The sequence below is a fragment of the Neovison vison genome, chromosome 1 (genome assembly GCF_020171115.1).
Source record: "Neovison vison isolate M4711 chromosome 1, ASM_NN_V1, whole genome shotgun sequence".
Taxonomy (NCBI): domain Eukaryota; kingdom Metazoa; phylum Chordata; class Mammalia; order Carnivora; family Mustelidae; genus Neogale; species Neogale vison.
Window position 1 is genome coordinate 233,418,604 of NC_058091.1, and position 16,723 is coordinate 233,435,326.

The 16,723-nt window shown below is 35.9% G+C and overlaps 1 protein-coding gene across 5 annotated transcripts in view; it reads right to left on the minus strand.

Moving 5' to 3' along the window:
• TCERG1 (transcription elongation regulator 1) overlaps positions 1–16,723 on the minus strand; it is a 63,531-nt gene that overhangs the window by 25,048 nt on the left and 21,760 nt on the right. For 3 of the 5 annotated variants that reach the window (XR_006380954.1, XM_044225028.1, XM_044225017.1), the window contains 8 exons: positions 15,897–16,009; positions 15,035–15,123; positions 7,129–7,289; positions 5,214–5,270; positions 4,781–4,847; positions 3,658–3,708; positions 2,137–2,272; positions 1,232–1,321 (listed from right to left, as the gene is read on the minus strand). Coding sequence is in view for 4 of the 5 variants with exons in the window: in XM_044225028.1 (XP_044080963.1) it covers positions 1,232–1,321; positions 2,137–2,272; positions 3,658–3,708; positions 4,781–4,847; positions 5,214–5,270; positions 7,129–7,289; positions 15,035–15,123; positions 15,897–16,009 (764 nt within the window). In the remaining variant the exon portion in view is untranslated. The remainder of the gene's footprint in view (positions 1–1,231; positions 1,322–2,136; positions 2,273–3,657; positions 3,709–4,780; positions 4,848–5,213; positions 5,271–7,128; positions 7,290–15,034; positions 15,124–15,896; positions 16,010–16,723) is intronic. The other 2 variants (XM_044225038.1, XM_044225024.1) reach the window with 1 other exon arrangement.

The following is a 16,723-nucleotide window of genomic DNA, read 5'->3' on the forward strand; positions in this document are numbered from 1 at the left end:
CCTGTAGCTCAATGGCCCTATAGCAAGTGGTTCAACATACTCACCATTCTAAAGAGATCAGTGTCAGGGTGGTCCAGGTAATTCAGAAACTATGTAAGTTGCAAGTGTGCAATGCTTTAGAGGAAGAAGCAATCATTGTGAGATATGTATCACTGCGTCATCATGGGAATCAAGGGAAACCCAATAAACAGGCAACTCTAATCCATTTTAACTCTAGTTCAGCAGAGACTCTCAAGTGTCCATCAATTCTTTTAGTGTATAAGAAAAAAAATTTAAAAGATGCCACTTAAATGTAGGATGTGCAAATGAAACATAAACATGTCTTTTGAGTGTTGCCTACCTACAATACACACACACATTCAAACATATATTGGCACTAACAGGAAAGTTATAACACCAGTACCCAATCCTGATCCCATCTGTTGGGAACGATTGTAGGTGTTTCTTTTTCCTTTCAATTCTTTGGTACTTTTCTTTTCTACTCTAAATCTACATCATTTGCCCAGGAAAAAGTAAATTAATGAGTACAATGAAATGCATTTTGAAAATTTTAGATATAACCTCAGTGTATATGAGACATAAAGAGAAAATGAGCATGAATCAACAGTGACGTCTACAATAAAGGCAAAACTAACCAAGTCTGTTTCTGAGGCAGAAATGTCCGTATAGGGGCGCCTGGGTGGCTCAGTGGTTTAAGCCTCTGCATTCAGCTCGGGTCATGATCTCAGGGTTCTGGGATAGAGCCCCACATCGGGCTCTCTGCTCAGCGGGGAGCCTGCTTCCCCCTCTCTCTGCCTGCCTTCTGCCTACTTGTGATCCCTCTCTATCAAATACATAAATAAATAAATAAATAAATTTTTTAAAAAAAAGAAAAAAAAGAAATGTCCGTATAGATGATAACAGTGTTCTAAGATTTAAGACTATGTTTTTAAAGCACTCTGGGGGTGCCTGGGTGGCTCAGTGGGTTAAAGCCTCTGCCTTTGGCTCAGGTCATGATTCCAAGGTCGTGGGATCGAGCCCCACATCAGGCTTCTGCTCAGCAGGAAGCCTGCTTCCTCCTCCTCTCTCTCTCTGCCTACTTGAGATCTCTGTCAAATAAATAAATAAAATCTTAAAAAAAAAAGCGCACTTTGTTACAGGGGGAAAAAAGGATGGTATTTTATTCCTTACACTTTAAAAATAATGCTGCTAAGGGATATACACTTCTTAAATAATGTTATTTTCCTTTTACCTGTTTTCTCTCTTTAGGATTGAGAAGTAAGTACCGAGGATCAAAAACTATCTTGTGCAACTCCTTCTCCCATGTTGAAAAAGCAGACACCTTTAAAATAAAAATGTATTGCCTCATAATTAAGTTGGCTCTAAATACATAAAGGTCATATAATTTTCCTTGAAATCTACAGGACATCTGCTTAAAAAGGAGACATAATAAAAACCGTACTGAAGTTTCCATCACTAATAAATGACAAGCAGTGGGAGGCTAGCAACAGCAAATTTCCACACTAATTGGCTCTGAACATTTCTATACTATACAGAAGTAACACACACTTAATTAGTCATTAAAATAACCACTACTGTGTGACATTTTAAAAATCAGTACATCAGAAAAAGCCTTGAAGATATGCATTTTGATTTCCTATGCTTGCTCCAATCTTGTGAACAATGTTGTGATTTTAAATTGAACAATTATACTTATTCAAATGAGTATGTGAATATAACCAAAAGGATGAAACACCCTCTCAATTAACTTTATTAATATTATCATAAAGTAGCAGTTCTCCTTTAACCAAAACCATTCTGGAAGTATTAAAGAATCATATATACCTTACCTATCCCACGTAGTCTGCCATTCTGTAATGTTAATACTCTGTTAATACTCATATTACTCACCAAAATGTAATGACCCAATAAATGTTAAATGTTATTTGTATTTAAAAGGACAATAAAATGGCATTTAGTTCAAACATGATAGGATGAGCCAAGAAAAAGGCTGTTTGAGAGAGTACAGTCATTTGACAGCTTCCCTTATCCCCCCCCCACAACATGAGCACTAACCTTAGATTTGACCTTTTAGCAAGACATATTTATATTACTTATACAAAACAGAAATATCTCCCCCAAAGATTGTTTTCTGACCCCTCTCTCTAGCAGCATGTCCTTGAACTGCTTCATTCGGGCCTCCAGAGGGACAATGGCCCTTTCTCGGGCAGCTTTAATTTCAGCTTCCATCGCAGCTTCTTTCTCTGAATCAATGTCTTTATTATCGTCTCTCCTATAAAAAATAAAATATAAGGCATCAACTGACAAAATATTAATAAGGAATCTTACTAAAATCTTTACAACAATGGAATATTCAAGACTCACTACTGAGCAGCATATTTTTGGCAAAAAAATTATATTGAGGGTTTCAAATGAACTCTAAGGGATAAGCAACTTTCATTGTAATGATAATAATAAAGTTACAATGAGCTTCTAATGATGTTACAATGGCTATATTGTTGTGCTGTCTCTCCCTGATACACAGAATGAACTACCTTACTTTCAAAAACAAAAACAAAAAACTAACATTGCAGTAAAATTCTATGTGGTTAGAAACAAACAGCACAAAATATAATTTTTAGTTCTTGAAATGATACAGGAAAAATAGTATTTTCCAAAATGTTTTATATTACAGATGCATAAAATATTTCTTTATTTTTTTGCATAAAATATTACTTACTCTAATAAAAATTGGTATAAGTCTTAGTAATCTCAAATATTTATTTTGAAAATAAAATGAAAATATCTGTAAACTTGGCCAAGTGGATATGTGAGATATATACCTTACCTACCTGACATCTTTTTTACTCACTTTCTGGGTGGTAAGTTGAGATTTAAGTTGAAGGACAGGTCCCAGAGAGCAACATAGGCCCAGGAGTAGTTAGATGGAATTAGAACTGTTCACCAATGACTAAACTACTTCTTTCTCCTCCAAAAATGCACCTCAGGGCTAAGGACAACCCTGCTGCTGTTGCTCTCACTCAAGTGAGACTGTAAACATGAAATCGAGTCACCTCTCAAACATCTGCACTACGAAGAAGGCCAGTTCATGTGAATAATCCATAACAGTAAGTAAGTTAGTAATACTCGGGTATATTTTAGCAGATCTTCCTTCTTAAATAAGATCTGCTAGATATAAAAATAAAATTGGTTCATATTGCCTAAACAAACTTAAGGGAATCAGGAAAACAAAACATCAACAATTTCAAAAGCATGCTATACAGGGAAGTGAAGGTAGCCCCGCAGAGTTAAATGGAACTAAGGCTAACCCACAAATACATGTTAACTGAGAGGTAATTAGCAACTTAGGGAATAAATCAAAAGAAATAGAAGACACAGTCCGTGACCTGCAGGAACTTAGCGAGATAGTCTGTGACCTAAGATATGCACAAAACAAACAGGTAAAAGTAATTTGCCAAACAATATACCCTCTTATAATAATTTATTTAAGAACTATTTAAATAGTTAAAAGACATCCAAGAATATAACTAATGAAAACAAATAACCTTTATAGAATTACACTAAATGGAAACGTCACAATACAAACTATTACTATCTATCTCAATAAAAGAAATAAAGAAAAACTAAGCCAGGAAAAATAGGCTTTTAACTTTGTACCTAAATAGAGAAGCTCGGGCAATCCACATAAAGGACTTCTTTGACATTCTCCTGATAAAAGCAGTTAAAAACCTTACAGAGTTGTCTATAAGAACAAACAATTAAAAACAACCTAAAAGTTTAACATTGTAGGAACATCCAAAATTATGGTTATATAAACAGAATGAATACAGTCATTTACAATTAAGAAAACAAATGTCTTATTCTACATTTTTTTTAAAAAACACAAACTCGGTTGATTACAACTAAGAAAAATATCTACATATTTGGTCAAGAACTAAAAAAATCAACTGCAAAAATGAAAACAGCTATGTTACTTTGGTTGATTATGAGTGACTCTCTTTAATATCTTAACGTCTTTAACGATGTTCCTAACAATTTTTTTAAAAAGAACCACCCTTCCGGGAGGTTGTCTTAGTGATTTCTTTGCCATAACGTGGCTGCATTCAATCTGTCCTTTTTAGATAAGGACTACGGTTCATCCAGTTCCTAATAATGTATTCAAACTTTCCTTTTTGCTGCTAAATAATGGTCCCATTCCTCCCCCACCCAGACACAGATACCCTCTACCCCAGCCTTCCATCCCCCACAATTAGAAACATTCATATTTTACCCAACTGAAAAGCGCTGGCCAACCTAATGCTCCTGCTTATGGCAATCTCTTTCTCCCAAATTTTCTAAGCTCACAGGTTCCCTCTTCACCAGGTAGTAAGACACAGACTCAAGAACTAGCTGAGTGACAAGTACATAAAAAGAGAAGTCTGCGTGTATTTATGAAATTTCTAGAATGGTATCTGTTGGGGTCTACATAGAGGAGGAAATTTGTAATAAAATTCAGGCTTAATGAATGTCTGAAAATAATTTATCATCTAATTCCCAAAATGTTACTTGGATTTATAATACATAATTTAAGTAATCATGTATTCTGCACATCTAGCAATAGAAGGGATACCATGTCTTCATTCTAAAGCAAAGCTTTCTAATACCAGGCTTTAGAGAGCAATCATGACTTCTGTCTCCTAACATACCCATTACCTGTCCCAACCACAAACTGACTGGGATCTAATCAACTTTTAAAAAGGTATTATCTACCTGAATTACGTGAACTATAATTATTACTTACTTCCGTTTTTTGGCTTTAATAGGTTCATCTTCATTAAGTTCTTCCATTAATTCTTGTTCTTCTTTAACTATAAGATCAAATTTAATTAAAACTTGTCAGAATAAAATTCAACAAGTAAGAATTAAAACATTTAAGTCTGAATCCCTCTTCTAGCCACTACCAGAACACTTGCTTTAATAGTATTAAAAAGTAGCTACAGGAGCACCTGGGTGGCTCAGTCAGTTAAGTGTCTGCCTTCAGCTCAGGTCACCATCCCAGAGTCCTGGGATGGACCCCCACAATGGGCTCCCTGGTCAGCAGGGAGCCTGCTTCTCCCTCTCCTCCCCATCATGCTATTTCTGTCCTATCTCTCTCTCCCCCAAATAAAAAAATAAAATCTTCAAAACAAAACAAAACAAAACAACCCAGTAGTTAGAATCCATAGTTTACTCACTTGCACTCATAGAAAACTGCCATTTTTGGATGGACAGCATTGTGGGGGTTGGATGTCCTGCAAAAACATATCAAATATTATTATGAATAGTTACATGCACATATTACACAATATTCTCTTTTAAAAAGTTACTGTTTAGGGGCGCCTGGGTGGCTCAGTGGGTTAAGCCTCTGCCTTCAGCTCGGGTCATGATCTCAGGGTTCTGGGATTGAGCCCCATGTCAGGCTCTCTGCTCAGTGGGGAGCCTGCTTCCCCCACTCTCTCTCTGCCTGCCTCTCTGCTTATTTGTGATCTCTGTCAAATAAATAAATAAAATCTTTAAAAAAAAAAAAAGTTACTGTTTACATAAAATACCCATCCCATAATCCTCTCTCCTTTATAAAACATTAAATAATTCTATACTTCCTAAATTAATCTTCCCTTTCAATTTCTAAATCACTTTGAAATGTTTATTCATGAGACGTGCATGCATTTATCAAATAACTGTACTGAATATTTGAAAAGAGTCATAAAAACAAAAGCAAATCTCGTATCTCCTTGGCATAATTCGACACTAGGATTATAAAGTATCATCAGTATTACAGCTATAAAACAAACATTGCTAAAGGGAAAAAGTGGTACCTAGTAACTTTACCACTAGCAGGCAAAGTTTCAATGATTTGGAAATGACTTGCAAGTAAAAAGTGTAGCACCATATATATATATACAACCTATAAAGGTTTCTCAATTATTATAAATGACATATATTTGGATTGATTTCATTGGAAGAATCAGGTGATTCATTCATGCTTCTACAGCACATAAGGGATTCTATAAAAACATAATCATGTCAATATGAGGGCAAAATACCAATATAAAATATGCAATAAAAATTACGTAAAAAAAAAAAAAAAAAATTACGTAAAAATATCTATTTTCGGGGCGCCTGGGTGGCTCAGTGGTTTAAGCCTCTGCCTTCAGCTCAGGTCATGATCTCAGGGTCCTGGGATCGAGCCCCGCATCGGGCTCTCTGCTCAGCAGGGAGCCTGCTTCCCCCTCTCTCTCTGCCTGCCTCTCTGCCTACTTGTGATCTCTCTCTATCAAATAAATAAATCAAAATCAAAAAAAAAAAGAACGAAATTAAAAAATATATATATATCTATTTTCATTATATCTACTGAAATGCTATCTTAACGCAAGGTACCTTAAAAGATAATCTCTTAATAAGGTTTGTCACTATACTGTCAGGATTAAGGCTTTTATTCCCTAAATTTCATTTACTTGAAAAGAGTAAGCTTTGGGGGTGACTAGGTGGCATAGTCAGTTAAGCATCCAATTCTTGATTTCAGTTCAAGTCATGCGACAGAGCCCTGTGTTGGGCTCTGCACTCATTGGGGAGATTGCTTAGGATTCCTCTCTCTCTCTTTGCCCCTCCCACCATCACCCCCCACACACTGTACACACTGTCTCTAACATAAATAAATATTTAAGAGTAAGCTTTTATAATTTTATAAAATTTTCTTTTACAAAAGTAGTAAACAATATTTTAAAATACTCTGTAGAGTTCTGATTATTTCAAAAAATTTATTACTAGTTATAAAAAGTGTTAAGAGGCTCACTGAAGAGTGTTTTAATATTATTAGTAAGCAAAGAGAAAACCTGAAGCAGAACCAACATAACTTGGACTAAAAATCTTGATAAGGACAATGAGTTAAAAAAAACACATATAAATATTTTACAAAAAACTAATTATTCACACTCTCTAATTTTTAATATCTCTACTAGCAAACTCAAACTAGGATAGTGGTCTATTTCCCATTCTCAAATTTCTTATATTCCTTAGAAACAGCAAGTTTTCCTAAATGGCCTCATATTTTCTGTAAAAGTATTAAAAGAATGACAAAATTAGAGGATAAATTCCTAATTTAAAACTTACTTAGTTTCTTCACTTCTTCCATTCCTTTTTTATGAGGAGGCTCCTGAATAATTTTGTCAACATCTGCCCTTCCAATCAGATCATCAGGTCGGTCCCACATAGAAAGACGGGTGGTAGGATTATAAAAGAAGACCCGCTCATCACCAGTCCAAACGACACACCTACGAATTGATTCAAATATCAGTTTCTTCTGTTATGGAACATATTTGGTAAGTAAGTCTTTTACTGTCATTCTGCCTAAAGGAGAGGTGGAGGGGTGGTGAGGACACCTTGGTACTTAATAGTTACAGAGCCGAATACAATTTCTAGAGGAGAGAGCGGAGTGCCTAAGGTTGGAACAGCAGTTCAACATTTTAACTGAGAAAACCAAGAAAAGCAAATTCATAATCAGTGGTTAGAGTGCTCAAGAACTTGGTGTAGTTGGCTCAATCGGAGTGTTACATTTTAACCTATCACAAAGGATGAATTCAATGGCAACAAATAAGAATGCTATTAAACAGTTCTAAAACTAAAGAACAGACCACAGCACCATACCTATTATGTAATACTTCTTAGTATTTCTTATCAAATCAGAATTTTACATACTCAAATGCAACCTGCTATGAAGTCTTTAATATCTTATTATATCTGGTATAAAAATAAGAAATATTGATTGCACTATGACACCAGAGCCCACTAGAGCTCACTGTTCCTGTTCATTACAAGAAATTCAAACAAAATAGAAAAAACAAGAATGTTAAGGACTGTGTACAGTTTTTAAAAAATAAATGTTAAGTATGGAAGAAAGTCAATATTTACAGCAGTATAAATTTCCCATTTTTCCTCCCTCACACCTCTACCCTAAGGGCCCCCAGTCACACAGTAGCACGGCAGTGGCAGTACAGCCAGTGAAAACTCCCAATAGAAACCAGGTACTTGTGGCCAGATAATTATAAGTTCATCAACAGCTGCCAAGCCAAGTTGATCTAGATGTTGAAAATAACAGACAAAACCTCTATTGTTGAGATAATCAAAGACTTTAAAGCAACAATTATAACTAGAGTTCATGAGATGAAAAAAAGAAAACTTGAAACAAATGAAAACACTGTTCTCATTAGAGAAACAAACTGTAAAAAATCAAAACCACAAACTTTAGAGATGAAAAACACACAACTGAAGCAAAGGGAAAAAAAGAGACAAGCCAAGAAACAAACTCTTAACTAGAGAGAGCAAACTGATGGTTACCAGAGGGGAGGTGGGTAGGGGGATCGGGATTAAGGACACCTGTCATGAACACTGGTAACGTATGAAGTGCTGTATCACTGTACTGTACACCTGAAACAGTATCATACATTAAAATTAAAACATTAGGAAAAAAAATAAACTGAAAGTAATTCTTTGGACTGGCTCAAAAACAGAAGAGAGATGATGGAATGATCGGTGAACTACGAAGTACATCAGTAATTATCCCACCTAAAGAATAAAGAGAGGAAAAAAAGAATCAATAGGCTTTCAGGAAACCTAAGGGACTACAGCAAAATGCCTTACATAAATGTCACTTATGTAGATGTTTAACTTTACTTGGGAAAAAACCTATCCTAAATTTTCTATGCCAGTTTCTAAAATATGTCACACTACAAACAGGAAAACATTGGACCATGGGTTTCTTACCAGAAACCATAGAGGCAAGAACAAAGTAAAACAACATCCGTTACGTCCGGGGACTGGAGGGGTGGGGAGGGGGGATGGGAATGAAATGTTCGAAAATCGAATACGGTAATGGCTGCACATTCACAACTCTGTGAATACAAAAGTCATGAAGTTGTACAATTCTAATGAGTGAACTGTATGGGATGTGAATCATCTCAACACACTTGTTGGATTTTTAAGAAACAGCTAGACAAAAAAAGTATATATGATTCCTGACATAACATTCTAGAAAATACAAAGTAATCTTAAATAAAAGCAGAAGCCTCCTTAGGGATGGGATTAGAAGAGGGAGGGATAACAATGGAACACAAGAAAACTTCCAGGGTTATTAGAAATATTTATTTTGATTGTGGAAATGAACTTTAAATATTTCAGCTCCTTGTACTTCAAGTTTATTTAAATAACACACACATACACACACACACACACACACACACAAATAAGAAAATGGGGCCTCCTGGCTGACTCAATCAGAAAAGCATGCAACTCTTGATCCCGGGTTTCTAAATTTGAGCCCCACGCTGTTTGTAGATATTACTTGAAAAGAAAATCTTTTTTAAAAAGTGAGAACATGTATAATGTACTACTAAATCCAAATCGTTTGTGGAAATGGGACTAGAGGCATTTGTCATGGAATCCAACAAAAAAACAAACACTTCTACTTTTCACCTCTCCTTACAGTTAATTTTAAAACGAAGTGTGGGGGCCCTGGGTGGCACAGTCCGTTAAGTGTCCAACTCTTGGTTTCAGCTCAGATCTTAATCTCAGGATATTGAGATCAAGCCCCACGTCCAGCTCTGTACTCAGCACAGTCTGCTTGGGAATCTCCCTCTCCCACCCTGCTGTTGCTTATGCTCATGTCCATGCATATGCACTCTCTCTCATTCTCAAACAAGTAAATCTTTAAAAACATAAATAAATAAAAGCAGGTGTGGGGGGAAACATGTTATATACCACATTCCATCAGAATAATCCTGAGGGGGCACAGGGTTTGCTCAGTCGGAAGAGCATGTGACTCTTGATCTTGGCGTTGTGAGGTTTATTTCTAGTAGAGACTAAAAATAAAATCTTACAAAAATCTAAAAAAGGAACAATCCTGGGATACTTAAGCCACCTTGATAGATGTTTAACTTTACGTGGGGAAAAAAAACCCTTAATTTTCTATGCTAGTTTCTAAACACTAATTATTGACAGCAGTAACTATTAAGATAGAGATGCTATTTTACTAATTCGTGCTGGCTTCAAAACACCAAAATGTGCTAATGTACTTCATCAGTACTAACAATAAATGTGGAGTGAGACACTGTCAGAACATTTCAGAAAACAAAAATCACAGACAAAGAATTCTTGTACCAAAGAACTGCCCTGTGCTGGGGCACCTAGATGGCTCAGTGCACTGAGCATCTCACTCCTGATTTCAGTTCAGTCTCATGATTTCATGCATCATAGATTGAGCCCTACATCGGGCTCCATGCTAAGCAGAGACTGCTTGTCCCATTCCCTTTGCTCGCCCTCTCCCAAGCTCTAATAAATAAATAAAATTAAAAAAAAAAATTCCCTGTGCCAATAATATGCATGTACTCATGATAAAATGTTTAGGGATGAAGTGTACTAATTAATATCTGCAACTTTTAACCTATCAAAAAAATAATGTACTGAGAGATGATAAATAATAATGCAAATAGAATAAAATGTTACTTGTAGACGCTAAGTCAATATATGGCGCTCACAGTTCTAGAAACATTCTTCCAATGTTTCTATAGGTTTCAACTTTTTCATAGTAATATACTGGAGCAAAAACCTCTGGAAACAAAAACAAAAACCTACAGAAACACAAGAGCTAATTAATTAGTGGTCCTGTGCCACTCTCTGTATATGCGAAAGTGAGCAAAACTTGAAAGATCACTTTTCCTAAGTTAAAACCCAATACAGAGTATATGCAAAGAAAGCACAGCAAATACAAGCAACTCTCACTGGGCACGCTGCAAGACACCATAAAACTAAATGCAAGCTAAAGCTGTAGAATGCAATCTCAGTAAGCAATGGGAAAAAATATAATTATTCCATAACCTTTATTTTTTTTTTAAGATTTTATTTATTTGTCAGAGAGACCACAAGCAGAGGGAGAAGCAGGCTCCCTGCTGAGCTGGGAGCCCAATATAAGACTCAATCCCAAGATCCCAGGATCATGACCTAAACTGAAGGCAGACGCTTAACCGGCTAAGCCAGCAGGCATCCCAGTCCATAATCTTTAAAAACTTTTGTCAAAACATTAAAAGCTCTCTTGGACCAGAAACCAAAGTTTATTGATCTAAGGAATAAAAAATGCTTCTAATTTTGATCTCTCTTTAAAGAGTCAAACAAATGCTGTGATATGCCAGGAAAATAAAAATCCCAATATTGGTACAGAAAATATGAAGCTTCATCTTTTGCATTTAGCTTCTTAACCGTAAAGAAACAGTTACTTCAAGAAATTTGGGGTGCCTGGGTGGCTCAGTTGGTTAAACAACTGCCTTAGGCTCAGGTCTTGATCCTGGAGTCTCAGGATCGGGCTCCCAGCTCCAAGGGGAGTCTGCTTCTCCCTCTGACCTTCTCCCCTCTCATGCTCTCACTGTATCTCTCTCAAATAAATAAATAAAATCTTAAAAAAAAAAAAAAAAAAGAAATTTGAAGATATGAAGAAAGAGTAATAAAAATCTGATTATCCAAATGAAGTGGCATAGCCTGCTTCACTAAGAAATTTGTTGGGTCTTCTTTCTTCTTTTTTCTAAGTAATCTCTACACCAAACATGGGGCTGTTTGGTGTAGAGACTTACAATCCCGAGATCTAAAGTCATATGCTCCACCGAATGAGTCAGCCAGGTGCCTTCTAAGTAATTTGTTTTGCTTAAAGTTAGCATTCACCCATTTTAAAAAAAAATTGAAGAATTAAAGTTCTACTGACAATACATTTTTCACTGACCACAACTTGGAAAATAATTTAAAGCAGTTATCTTATATGTATTCAGATGGACTGAAAAGCACTAGGAACATATAGTTGCATGGGGGGTGGGGGACAGCCCCTAAGAAATACCTAAATCTAGAAGATATAAATGAAAGATCAATACATTTGATCCCATAAAAATACAAAATTTATGTTATGACAAGACATCAAAACAAAAATGAATAGATAGGGCGAAAGTCTAATGTATGTAAAAATCAAAGGGTATTGTTAATAGCATGCATAAAAGTCTTCTGGGGCACCTGGGTGGCTTGGTAGGTTAAGCGTCTAACCTCAGCTCATCAGGGTTGTGGGATCAAGCCCTCCAACTGGCTCCATGCTCAAGAGGAGTCTGCTCATCCTTCTCCCTCTTTCTGCCTCTCCCCACCACCCTAAGCTCTCTATCTCCCTCTCAAATGAATTAAAAAAAAAAAAAAAAAAAAAAAAGAAAAACTTTAAAAAAAAAAAAGTTTCTCCTATCATTAAGAGAAAGACAAAACCATAAAAAAGATGAGGAAAACTGTGAAGGGAAGAATCCACAGCCCCAATGAACATGAAATATCAAATTATACCAGCATTCTGAAAACATTTAACAGGAATCTTTTTCTCAACAGGTTACCAAAGATTTAAATAGACTATGCCACACTGGTAAGAGGGAGAGAAAACTGGTACTCTGAGGCCACTGCTTGGAATATTAACTGGCATAGTTCAGCACCCCTGTCAAAACCTTTCTGAGGTCAACCTACCAGTAGCTACTGAAATATTAAATAACAGTATCACCTGATTGAATTGATTCACTTGAATCAATCCAACAGAAATACTTGCACATGTTCACAAAGAATTATGTACAAGGATGTCCTAAACAGCAATTTCTGTTAATGCGGGGCGGAGGTTGACAACCTCATCTCATCATCCATTTATAGAAAAACTATGCATTTACAGAAAACTATGCTATCCATCACAAACAGATTTATATGTACAAAAACAGCAAAATTTCTGAGACATTTTTAGTAAAAACCACTGAGGAATACAGTTTTTAAGACACTCTAAGATGCATGCAGACCACATGTACAACTCTGTATACATGTACATAAAACAAAGGGTCCAGAAGTCATATGTAACCAAACTTTCATTAACGAGGCTTGGGACAAGTGGAATTAATTTTTTCCTTCAAATAATTCTTTCATATTATATGTTTTTATGGATTCACATTATTCTTTTCTAATAATATCAGATCAATGAAAAAATAACTGAAAGCAGGACACAAAAACTACAGCTATAAAGTATACAGAAAAAGACATTTGGAGGGCAATTAAAAAAAAAAAAAAGAGAGAGAGAGACTTGACATGCAAGTAACAAATGTTCCAGAAAAGGAAAAAACAAACAGATAAAGAAAAGCAATAATTAAACAAATTCCAAAAGAAAATTCCACTCATCTGGGGACAGGCTCAAATCTGAAAACTGATGAGGGTCCATGAAGCTTCAGACTAGTGGGGTTTGGAGGTGGTTATCAGCTTTTCATGTACAATAGTCAAATTCAGGAACCACAACCTAGGAACAAATTCTTTAAATAGGCTCTTTCTATAACTTCGATTTTGGATCCAGGTAAATATTTTGCTTAATTATTTCTTAAAATGAGGCTATGTATCAAGTTGGTGGAATAAAATATACAGAAGACTTACTCTAAATGCCTTTAAAACACAGTAATTTGACTATAGTCAGCCTGGAGTGACATACCCTGAACATAAAAGTAACGTGGGGAGCGAGGAGGATAATAAAGGTTAAAAAATGTCTTCAGTATCACACTGTTAGTGACAGTGTTGGTACGACAATTCTGTGACTTGTGTGTGAGATAAGCAAATGAGTAATTGCGTTTATATCACTCAGAAAAGGATTTTCAGCAGGAAAGGGGATGTTGAATTAAAATAGATGATGAGGTTCAGTAAAAACCTCATAGTAAATCTGAACTGCAAGTAATGATACGAACTCATGATGTATCTTTAAATGTGTGCATCTTCAATCTGTACCTACCAAAGAGGCTTCAAGATAATGACTTATTCAGTAGTAACAACTATCCCTAGATCCTATAAATGCCACATCCCACAAAAAGCAAAATGGACGAATCTATATCCAAGACAGGAAATACATGAGAAAGCCAGAACATCTTTGTCAGAGTAGAAAACAAGGAAGGTATCAAAGACAGGGTTGCAACACAAAACCTCAGGGTCAACCTTAAGAGGCTTCACCCAGCCCAAGATACAACAACTGAACTTTAGTAAGGATAATAACTATAACAGACAGAAGCAAAGAAAATGTATTTAAATCCATGAATTTGTTAATAGTCAAACCAACTCATTATTGTGAAAACCTCCACACTGACATTATGGGCCAAATAACTAATTCCTGAAGGGAGCTCTCCTGTACCTGGTAGGATGTTTAGGAACATCTCTGCCCTCTAACAACTAGATGCTACAAGCTATCAATCCCTTCCAAGTTATGACAACCAAAATGTCTTCAGACACTGCCAAACATCCACTTGTGAACTAGTCTTGTCAAAAAGGTCACACATGAACCTGATAGGGGCTCTGCAGGAAATTCAGGAATAGAAGACTGAAACGGTACCACAGGAATGTAACAACACTCAGACTGTGATTCTCCACATAACAAACATATTTATTTTTTAAATAATAAAAACAGAAAAGAAAAAGCAATGAAAACACAATGAAGGGGATTACAAGACATAAGGGAGAACTCCCTGCAATGTGTGAATTATATATGGATTAAACAGGCTGGAGTAGGAACAGGAGAGAGCACTGACACAGGGAGAAAGAGAAAAGGAAAATCAAACCAAAGAAGAAAAAGTACACTTAAATAAAAGACAATTTTACACAGTTCTAAAAATATAATCATGTATGCGGGAATATGTACAAAATTAATTTTTAAAAATCTTAAACACTAAAAAGGAGATTCAGGATCTCACAGCAGTTCAAGTCTATAATTATGTACAATAAACATTAATGGACAGTACCGTGAAAGGATTAAGACAATGCAGCAATTGGGTTTTAGGTCTGAACACCCAAAATACAAGAAATAAGAACCAAAATATGCTTTAGATAAAAAAAGTCTACTTGGTGTGTATTTTTTAAAAGCACCTTTTCTTACTACATGATAAACCACGGCAATAACTCAGCAAACAAGAACAAATTAAGTCATTTACTTATTGAGCCAAGTACATACCACGGAGTACCAGGAATAGGGGTAGTAGCTACTGGCTTTGCCTTCTGGGCAGCCTTTTCTTCTTCAGTCATCTCCTCCTCTTTGGGCTCCTATGGGAAATGATGTTACTCCCATTTAATTAGGTATTTCAGGTATCACAAAACCATACCTGAATCTTACACAAATCCAAGTTATACTGTGAATACCTCAAAGTGCAACCAACATAGGGTCTGTTACTAACATAGTGAGGATCCTGTGTAGGAATTTCTAAGAAAAGTTCTAAATCCTTGCTCCCTAGACAGAGCCAAATTCTACAACAGCAGACCCCAGCAACAGCAGATGATCCTAACTTACAGAGTCACTAACCATCTGCTTAGAACAGAAATGGAGAACTGAGGATAGAAAATTAGATGAGACTTCCTCTTTTAAGATTATTTCTTTCTCCTGCTAACTTCCTAACTTATAAGACATGCCTATCATTAGTCCCTCACTGAATAAAGGAAGCTTCCAAAAAGGAGAGCTCTTTTAGTGCTGTGTAGAGATCATCCCATGCCAGGAGAAGACAGATAAAATAAAACATTCCCCAAATATAAAATTGTACTTATAATTTCTACCATGTGCCAGTCTATAAATCAGAAGGCTGGGACTGGGTCAATGCCCTGGTCCAACGCCCTTTCTTTCCAGGGGCCTTGGTTTACTGTAAGAAGTAAGTTAATGAAACTTTCAAAGGAAAAACTGAATTACAAAGTTCAAAGAACTCTAAAATTTCAGAAATCAGACTGTAGCAATTATCTACAACTGTATCAAATGGGTGTTCAATCACAAGTCTATTGCACCCAACAATTACTGCTGGCTCCCAGGTTAACAGGCCACTGCTCTTTACCTCCTTTATCTCCTTTATTGGCTCTTCTTTAGGGTCCTCCTCCTCCGTCTCCATTGGCAGAGGTTCTTCAGAAGGTTCTTTAATTGGCTCTTTAATCTTCTCCTCTAATTTTTCTATTATAAAGTTAAGACAATGGCACTCAATGGTTTTAGGTGTAATTTTCCAAGAACTTCGAGAGACTAAGTAATTAAGATACTCCGTTAACTAGAAGTTATTAACCACAAAAATAAAATGTTCTTCTTTCTATCATCAATTTCAATGTAACGTACCTGTCAAGTTAAATACTTGCTCTACCATCAGAACACTTTCACTAGAAAAGAACCACTGCCTGTAGAGGGACACAGTCTTTCAAGTCTCTCTCGTTATTCTTTGTAGCAATGATTCGTTTTGCTCAAAGGGACAAGATACTAAGATACTTGGAAACAGGAACTTGTGATACAGAAAACTGTATGAATTTTCTCCATCTCAGACTCCAAGGGCCTGCATTTCTTTCTTCAGAACACATGCAACACAGACATCTCTTCCTGAGAGCACTGTCAGTCTCAGTAATTACATAGGAGAATAATTATGAAATTCCTAACAGCATATATGTATGTGTACAGATGTATAATTAGATTTCTCCAGATGGAAAAACCAAGGACAAACATGTAAGTGGAACTGGCTTTTTAAATATATACATATTTATCAATCTGGTAGAAATAAATAATCCAACAACTACAAGATGAGTAATTCCTTCAAATGTGTTAAAAAGGAAGTAACTCAGAATTTCAAATAGCATTCTATTATATTATCATAGCTTTCACTATGCCTCAACAAGTCATTAAAAC